Source organism: Asparagus officinalis, chromosome 3 (assembly GCF_001876935.1).
Source record: "Asparagus officinalis chromosome 3, Aspof.V1, whole genome shotgun sequence".
In the NCBI taxonomy this organism is placed as follows: Eukaryota; Viridiplantae; Streptophyta; class Magnoliopsida; order Asparagales; family Asparagaceae; genus Asparagus; species Asparagus officinalis.
In genome coordinates, this window is record NC_033796.1 from 41,176,829 (window position 1) to 41,186,958 (window position 10,130).

The 10,130-nt window shown below is 36.7% G+C and overlaps 1 protein-coding gene across 1 annotated transcript; it reads left to right on the top strand.

Annotated features, from left to right (window-relative positions):
- On the top strand, positions 5,285-7,348 carry LOC109834998 (alpha-L-arabinofuranosidase 1-like). The gene is made up of 4 exons (XM_020403000.1): positions 5,285-5,464; positions 6,202-6,256; positions 7,165-7,298; positions 7,331-7,348. The coding sequence occupies exons 1-4, from the start codon at positions 5,285-5,287 to the stop codon at positions 7,346-7,348; spliced, it is 387 nt and encodes a 128-aa protein (XP_020258589.1).

A 10,130-nucleotide genomic window follows, 5' to 3' on the forward strand; every position in this document is an offset into this window, starting at 1 on the left:
TTGAGGAGCACAGGGCCGGGGGGCGAGCGGGGAAATCGGTTGGAGACAATGCTGACTTCGTTGACGTCCTTCTCTCCTTGGACGGTGACGAGAAGCTCGGAGAGGACGACATGATTGCTGTTCTCTGGGTACGTTCGTTCACGGGGCGGTGACCCGACTCGTGATGACTTTATGCGCTCATTATGGTCTTCGGCCGTTATTTGTCTTTCCGAATCCCATTGAAAAAACATTCCGGTTCACTTCTCAATAGCTTATTAATTACTCTTTACTAAGGCTAAGTAATGATTATTTTATTGTATTAACTGCAGGAAATGATATTCCGCGGTACGGACACAACTGCTCTTCTGACCGAGTGGGCAATGGCCGAGCTCATCCTCAACCCACGTGTCCAGGAGAAGCTCCGCGAAGAGATCGACTCCGTCGTGGGGCCAGCGGGAAGCAAGGTCTCCGACGCAGACGTGGCGCGGATGCCGTACCTCCAGGCAGTCGTGAAGGAGACCCTTAGGGCCCACCCCTACGATGAAAAACGTGTCGGTCCCAGCCGGAGGGGTTTTAAGCCCGAAGGAGTTCGCCTTGGAGGCCGAAGTGGATACCGGCCCACGTGGACATCCGCGGCGTCGCGACTGAGGGCCTGGCCCTTCGGGCGCGCGCAGGCGGGTGTGTCCGGTAAGAGGTTAAGAACCTGGCGCAGGGCAGGTGGCACCGTGGTCTGGCTGCGCGCACTGTGTGGCCTTGGCGGATAGCGAAGTTGGTGCGCGATTTCGAGTGGGGCCCGGTCCAGTGGGCCCCGGTGGACCTTGACGAGGTGCTGAAGCTCTCCTGCGAGATGAAGAATCCGCTCACCGCCGCTGTGGTTGCTAGAGGGAATTAATGTCGACGCTGTTGATTTAGTTTGAGAGTATATGGTACTGTTTAATTAAGGTCTTGAGTGTTCGTAGTTAGGGTGAACAGGGTTTTTATAAAAAAACGAAGTCTATGAAATTGTTGCCGAGGGCTGTGTGGGGTCTAGGGTTTTGGATGGGGACTCCATTTTTTTGAGCTGGGTCTTGACGGGTCGATGGAGTTTCCTTTGTTTTAGTATCTAGTCTGGTATGACACCTGGGAAGTCTTATGAAAAGGGTTTGTAATGGTTTGTTTATTATGGAGTTATAAAAAGAAATTAGCGTCGTTGCGATATTTTGTAGTTTCCCTTCGATTTGTGTTTGGTTCTTGTTTTTTATTGGAGTTCCTTCTGTTTTCTTTTCGTGGTATGTTCTCAGTTATATGCCATTTTTACATTATTCAATATTACGCAGTGTTTTAGCAAAAAGATTAAAACACGGGGCCTCTTCCTATTCTTTTCTTTTTATTTATTATTCTCCCTGTATTTTATTTCGAGTTAATGGCGGCTGTAAAGGAGCTTTGATGCTTCGTTAGTTGTGATGTATGACCTGCAAAAGATGTGGGTACGCATGTTTAGGAATGCAACCTGCCCCCCATGGGGGGCGAGCTCCTCGATAATATTAATTACAACGGTCAATTATTTAATTGATAATTTCAAATTTCTTTTCTTGATTAATAAGTTGAAAATGAAAGATTGACGCGAAGTTAGGTACATCTGCTCTCTCTTCCACAACTTGATATTTTTCCATGTAATTGCGGTTAATATTCTCTGTAATTAGGTTGTAATCGGACGGAGGAGGACCGAGTACTCAAAAAAAGTCTTAGCCGTTTATTTTAAGTTTAATGAATAGGACATGGCCTCGTAGAAATTTTATTATTCACAAAAAGAAAAACAATTCATTAGTGGGTTTTAAGAAATAATGTTTTTGTAGATAATAGTTGAATCTCATGTGTCCACATCCTAGCCAGTGAAATTGGAATCAATGGCTACAGTTTGAGTAGTTTGGCCCTCTCCATAGCTGTAGAGGGGAGCCGATTTTCATTAATGACCATCTGCAAGTACTTTAATTAAATCTGCATGTATAATCTATAGAACAAAAAAGTTGTTTTGTTAAGAATAAAATTGGGAGTTGAAATCACGTGAAGTTTGTGTGCAAATTCATGGGATTGCAACTATCGTGAAGTTGGCAGAGAGCAACTAACAAAGAGCTCTAAGTGAGCTCTCTACCTAACGAACTTGCATCTTCACGGGATTTCAAATCCCGTGAAATCTGCATAGGCCACACTCACCAACTTCTTTATATCTCTCACCTCTCATGTGAGCTCATTTCTCGTTCACTCTCTCTGTGTGTGTGTGTATGTTTGCTCATTTACCCCAAACCCTAGGTCCTCTCCCGTCGCCACCGCCAGCGGCTGTCTCCGTTCTCACCATCGCCGCCATCGACCTTTTTCAGGTTAAAAAGTGTTGAAGTTTGTCGGAGCTTGTCGGATTTTAAATTTAGGGCATCGGCAATTTTTTGGTAAAATCTTTAAACTTTTTTTATTTTTTCTCTTAAATTTTTTACATATTCTCACTATTTCATCATAATAACTTGTTTAAGTTCAGATTTTAAAATAATTTTTAAAATATTTATGAATTTTGTGAAGAAAAAATAAAGAAATTTGTATATGAAGTTAGAGGGGGAAATTAGGGGAAATTATAAAAATTTGTGTATTCTTTTAAGTTTTAAAAGTGAATATTGTTTAATTATTTAAATTAGGCAATCGTAAAAATATAAAGATTTGATCTATGGTAAAAATTATGGATGTGAAAAATTAATATTAGGGGATTTAATTGTAAATAATATTTTTGTGTCTTTCGTGTAATATTAATATTAGAATTTTTTACTCTTCAGAGGTAACGGATGAACGATCGAATCATAATTCTTTGTTCGTATGATGAGAATATTAACTATTTTGAGAATAATATGTCTCTATATGAAGGAGGTGTGACGAAACTGCTGTTTATATTCAAATAATGTACTTTCGATGGATTGCTTAATGACTCACACAAACTTATATTAATTAATCCATGTGAGTATCACCTCAATATGATTTGTAAGAGCATCTCCAACAGCTTTCCCAAAATTTTCTCAAAAATGAAGAAACAAAAGTCATATTCTCCAAATTATTTTTGCTCCAACTCCAACAACTTCCCTATTTTAAAAAATCGTATTTATTACAATAATAAAGCTCTATCCAAAAATTTGGAGAATGCTGCAGATTTGGGGAAGGCTCCCTATTTTTTTTTCCTCATTCCCTATTTTGAGGAATGAGATGGGGAATCTGTTGGACCAAAAAAACCCTCTATATTCCCCAAAATTTAGTATTTCAAGAAGATGGGGAAGCTGTTGGAGATGCTCTAATTATCCCACTACGGGGAGCAGAACAAAGCGGCATTCAAATCTCAAGTGACTACGATATGCGTTTCATTGGAATATTAAATGACGGGAAGTGTTTGATTGACTTATTTATTGAAAAGCATCACAGAAATTTGGGCAAAGTGGTGAATCATAATGTAGTATATTCTCGCATGTTGGAGGACCTTGAAGTTGACTCTATTAAATTTTTTTATCTCCGCAATAGGATATGGGATGAATATAGTCACAATACTTTAGCGGTCCTTTACTTGTGGGGACTTCAAGTACTTTCAATGATAACGCTCCTCATCAAGATATAAGACCTTCAATAGGAGTGACGATAGACGATGATAATGTAAGTGTTGAATCCGAGAATGATAATGAAGAGGATGGCTTACAAACTAATAGCGTGACGTGTTTGATAGATCGTGATGAAGGGAAAACCAATTAATTAATTAATGTCATTCTAACAATGAGTATGTCGTATTAGAGGATTCGCCCCCTGATGATCTTCATGGAGATGGAATAATATTCCTATTGACACTAATTTAAATGATGATACACAAGGTGACGACTTCTCATTTAGAAAGGACGGTCTATTTGAAAGCAATGAGAAATTGATTCATGCGTTTTGTTTGTGGGCCTAAAAAAATGTTAAGTTTTGACAAACAAAAAGCAATGCAGTAAGCTATAATGTAATTTATTTTTACTGCAAAGTTGGTGTGGAAAAAGATATTAGTGTCTCCATGCCAAAAATACAAAGTACTCTTGGAAGCTTAATTCATGCTTAGGGGCAAGAGTAGGCGGGCAATTTAAAATAACACACTACAACAAACTTCACACATGTAGCAATTCTCGATTAGAGATGGATCATAAATACGTGTCTGCCTTTTTCATATACCGATTGATTAATACCTAAACTAAGGAAGGTTTTTAATTTAAAACCAAAGAATATTCATATTTTAGTGCATAATGTGATCAACTTGGATGTATCATACAAAAAATATTGGAATGCTCAGAGGAAGACGATGATAAGAAATATTCGAACATTGAGACACTACCACAAAATAGGTCTATGGGGACGGTTCGTTGGGGGCGGTTTAAAACCGTCCCCTCAGCTGTCTAAGGAAACGGTTTTGTGACGGTTCTAACCGTCACAATAGAGTCTAAGACAACGCTTTAAAATAAAGCGTTGGATTTGAATTAGTTTTGGGAATAAATTCTCTAATACGCTAAAGGCACGGTTTTTTATGGGCTTTATGGTGGCCCCTAAACAAACACTAATGTTTTTCTCTCGTATATACTGGCCGCTCTTCACCCAATCGATCAACAACAAATCCTCGAAGCTAGGGTTTTCTCGCCGTCGTCTCCTGGACTGAACGAAATCCGCCGCCTCTTATCCTCCACTCGAACTTCCCGCACATCTCTACGCCGACCTCGATGGTGTCGAGATCCCTCCGGATCAGCAGCTGCTCATTTTCGCGGGAAAGCAGCTCGAGGATGGCCGGACCCTGGCCGATTACAACATACAAAAGGAGTCGACGCTCCACCTCGTCCTCTGCCTCTGCGGTGGCGCCGAGAAGAGGACTTAAAAGTTCACTCTCCAATGGTTAAATGAGAGGGCGCTATCTCCGGCTTCTTCTTCATTCAGAAATCAGAATTCGATCGAGGCTTCACCCAGGGTTAGGGTTCGAGAGCTCAGAGCTAAAGGTCAGGTATTTTATTTTATTACACTTTAATCTATTGTTTGTGAAAATGAACTCCAGGGTTTTGGTTTCTTTCAAAGTATTTCCCTTTGCAAATTTCAAAATTAATAATTGGAATTCTGCGTGAGATAAAAGAGAGAAAATTTTCCTCCTTTCACGGGAACTTCTCATTTAATTTTTGTTGTTTTTGTTTGTAATTCCCAATTTGTGAAAATCTAGGGTTTTGTTTTCGTTCAAAATGTTTTCATGTTTGACGATATTACTCTTTTCGGTGGTTAAATAGTGTACAAGGAGATTATGATCGGCCTTCAGAGGACAACTTCTGGTGTCTTGTTTTGTGCTCTGTTCTCGATATCAGCTTATTGTCAGAGCTTTGCCTATGATTTGGAAGTAAATCAGACAGCATTCCTCAAGATAGATGCATCACCACAATCAGGGCGGAAGATTCCTGACCATCTATTTGGTATATTTTTTGAGGTGAATTTCTTTATTTCTTATGCTTGTGGAGATGTGTTCTAAAATAGTTTATAATTGGCCATGAACACTGCAGAAAACCTACTAAATGAATTTAAGCTTCTTTGAGACATTGATGTTTGTGACACCTAATATCTTCAATTATATTGGCGGAAACGAAAACACTACGCTCTCGTTAAGTTATTTCCTCATTTCATTAACTTATCGTTCTGTGGAAGGAGGAAGTGAATATGCTTTGAAGAATTAAGCCTGAGAGGCCTTTTTGCATTACCCAGAGGTATTTGATCTTATGAGGAACAGTGTTATGATTTATGCAGTGAAAGATTGCTGTAATGCAGGCTATTTACTATTTTCTTTTCAGAATTTTTATTGATTGAAATAGAGAAACAACATATTAATTGCGAAGTGGTAGTTCATTAATCATTCATTTGATTCTGACCTCAGTCTGCATATGAATGAGCTTTTGATGTTGTCCAATTTACACTAGATCGTCAAACATAGCATCTGAAGTGTATCACATGTATCTTTTAAGTTCATCGTTTATAGACGTGTTAGCTCTACCAATATTTATAAGGAAATGGCTTTTCTGTGTCATTGTGTTCTCGAAGGAACAAGTTAAAAATGCCACATTAGGACTTCTATACTTGAAATCCCTTGCATGGTTTGGTTGCACTAAAATTTTAGTAACTATAAATTCCTCAGTGACTGTTTGTTTCTTTATTCCGACATCTTCCATGTAGGAGATCAACCATGCAGGAGCTGGTGGGATATGGGCAGAGCTTGTCAGCAACAGAGGTAATAATCAAAATGGAATCACACAATGACAGTAGAAAAGAAAACTAGGAGTTCCATAGTGACTATTATAAATGTTTTAGGTGTCACAGAAAATAATAACATTCAGATATACATAATATGTCATTTCCAGCCCATGCATGTAATATAACTCGACTTCATAAGCCGTTCTCTGGTTCACCTATAAATGACATCTTTTCAAGTTTGACCAAAATGGCTTTGCACCAGAGTGCTGCAGGGCTGATCCACAAGTATTACAAAGACATATAGACAAGCTTTTATTGTATAATAGCAACTAGCTGCTATAATGTACTGAGGCAATCCCTCCTAAATGATAACAAGTTCTGTATACAAACTTTGATGTGTTTATTGTATTCAATAACCATGAATGAATGATAATTCAAGGTTTTTTTTTGTCAAGAACCTTGTCATACTCAAATTTAGATTGGAGATAAAACATTCAAATTTGTAAATTCAATGATTCATGTTGTCTTAAATATTTCGAAACTAAAGAAATTTCAATTTAGGTCCTCATTAGAAAGCTGATACTGCAATTGTAACTCTTGTTTTCTACTGCAAGCAACCTGGAAAATAAACCTAAGTTTCAGTTTTAGATATTTTCACGTAATTGGCTAGATTAAGAGATTATAGAAGAGATCAAGGAGTTAGGATTATAGTTCTTGGTGGAAATGAACTAACATTTAAACTAACAAAGGAATTAGAAATATTGTACCATACTTCAGTTTGTTACGTCCAATTTCATATTTAGTATTTAAGATATCAAATGGTTGGATTCATTTAAATTTGAATATTACTGACCAAAGAAATGAATGATTTTCCAGTGATTCGTGTTGTTTTCTTTTGATGATTTTTCTCTCTCTGTTTGAACTCCTCACAACTTGTATTTTTAGGATTTGAAGCTGGAGGGCCAAACACTCCTTCAAACATTGATCCATGGGGCATCATTGGGAATGAAACTTTCATTAATGTGTTAACTGATTGGTCATCTTGTTTCAATCGTAACAAAGTTGCCCTTCGTATGGAAGCTCTTTATGACCCGGTGGGATACTTAGACAGTGGTGTTGGCGTATATAATCCCAGAATATTGAACAAGGGAAGACAAAGTTGTTCTTCACGTTATGTCACCTGGCTCATTGAACTTATCAGTTTCTCTTACGAGTTCAGATGGAATGCTGACCATGGCTTCTAATAATATAATGTGAGATCTCATTAATGATTAACTGTTTCATATTCAAGTTTATTTTTTTTATGCATAACGTGCTTCTCCTCGCAGAGCTTCAGCTTCACAAGTGTCAAATTGGACAAAAATAGAGTTTCAGTTGGAATCGAAAGGAACAAATAGTAATTCCAGACTTCAGTTAACAACCAATCACAAATGAGTTATCTGGTTGGATCCAGTATCAGTGATGCCTACAGACACCTATAAGGTAGATAGTATATACTTGATGCAAATAATTGGATTTCGTATAGTTTTTTTTCGAATCCGAGTGCCATTTAAATTTGTATTCAAGATCTTAGAAATTTCGTATAGTTTTTTTTTTCATATCTATATCAATTTGAAAAAGAGAACAAGGATGTGATATGGTATTTTGGGATTTGTGTTACCTTCAACCATATCAGAGCTGAAATATATCCTACCATATTGTTAATATTTTTTTTGTAGGGGCATGACTTTCGGAAGGAACTCATTTCAATGATAGAAGGAATACAACCCAGATTTATAAGATTTTTATGTATGTAGTCTCACTATAAATCATAAAGTTTCTTATCGGTTTGTCATTATAAATCATAAATGTTTCTAATCAGTTTGTCCTTCTTACAAGCAAAAGTGGACATGAGATCTTCTATTCTATAGTTGTCCAGTACTCTTTTGACATACCTGCTGCAGTTATCTCTATTCAGTAATCAACCCTCAGAAAGTCAGCTAATGACTATATAAAAAGATAATTGCTAAGTTCTATCAGGAATATTTCATGCTTATTACATTGAGAGAATCACCTTCAGCATATTCTAAAAAAGTGGAATTTTTATCTGGAATGACAGTTTACCTTAATGCATACCATGTTGATAGGATCTTGTGCATTAATCATTCCAGACATCCTTTCGTTTCCTTACATATGCTTTAGTGTTCATACAGGTATTGATGGTAAAGCTTAATCTTCCTAGAACGATGAATTTCCGGACCTCATAAATTTTGAATATGCCCATAAATACTTGGGATAAAAGAGAGCACCAATATCTAATGCTAGATACTTGATCACTTAATGAACACTGATTGAATACTTCTTTGATTTATCCTAAACTTGACATAACATCCCGGATGCCCCAAAGGCTTGTAAGAGATGTAACTGAGACATAGAAGTCAACATCTAGTACATGACTGGGTTCAGAATTTGTTATCCTAAACCAAGGATATAGTCTTTCTTCTTATATATATGTAGGATTAACGTATGACCTTCATAGAGGCTGATCCACTATGTGACGGTGTCCTTATTATTAATTAAGCATGTATTTCTTGAGGTCTGGACTGACAGCAACCCAAAATCTTGATTCACTTGGATATGCAATTAAACACCCAACAAATATAGATCTATGTAGTAAAAGCCATGTGTCAGGTTTATATGGTTATTATTCTTATGCTGTGTTCCATCTCTTTCTTGGTTAATATATAGGAGTTTCTTAATTCTTCTTGTAAACTACAGAATGTTGTCTGCTATTGATAAGAACTTACTTTAGTGATCAATGATATAATGTGAATTCCTAAATACAACTGTGTTGGATTCGAAATTTCTACTACTAACAACCAAGTAGATAGAGTATATGTGAGAACAATTATTTGTTTTTTGCTTGCATGACTTGGATTATTAACCTCTCAAGATGTGGTCTTATTTAGAGCTTATTTTCTTAGCACTAAGTTATGTTCTTTCAACTCTTATGCAATATGCTTATCTTTCTATCTTAATGTATGCAGGAAAACATCTGAAGATCCATGCTTATCGCTCTTTGTGGGATTTATTTGTTGTGAAGATTTAAAACTTAATCGTCTCAATAGAGACCTTTTGATTAAGTAGTAGCTCTTTGTTTTAATCATTGAGGAATTGTGATATGTACTTTGGACAAAAGAAAAAACTTGTGATGAATCTCAATCGCATTGCTATAATATTGTTCTTCATTGTAATGAATTGTTCATTATTAGTTTGTGTGTAAAACTTGGACTATTGTTTCTTTGTATGTGATGGACTAATGTGTGATATCTGGATGATTTGCTTTGATTGATAAAAATTAAATAGTAATTCCAGACTTCAGTTAACAACCAATCACAAATGAGTTATCTGGTTGGATCCAGTATCAGTGATGCCTACAGACACCTATAAGGTAGATAGTATATACTTGATGCAAATAATTGGATTTCGTATAGTTTTTTTTCGAATCCGAGTGCCATTTAAATTTGTATTCAAGATCTTAGAAATTTCGTATAGTTTTTTTTTTCTTATCTTTTGTGTTACCTTCAACCATATCAGAGCTGAAATATATCCTACCTTATTGTTAATATTTTTTTGTAGGGGCACGACTTTCGGAAGGAACTCATTTCAATGATAGAAGGAATACAACCCAGATTTATAAGATTTTCAGGTATGTAGTCTCACTATAAATCATAAAGTTTCTTATCGGTTTGTCATTATAAATCATAAATGTTTCTAATCAGTTTGTCCTTCTTACAAGCAAAAGTGGACATGAGATCTTCTATTCTATAGTTGTCCAGTACTCTTTTGACATACCTGCTGCAGTTATCTCTATTCAGTAATCAACCCTCAGAAAGTCAGCTAATGACTATATAAAAAGATAATTGCTAAGT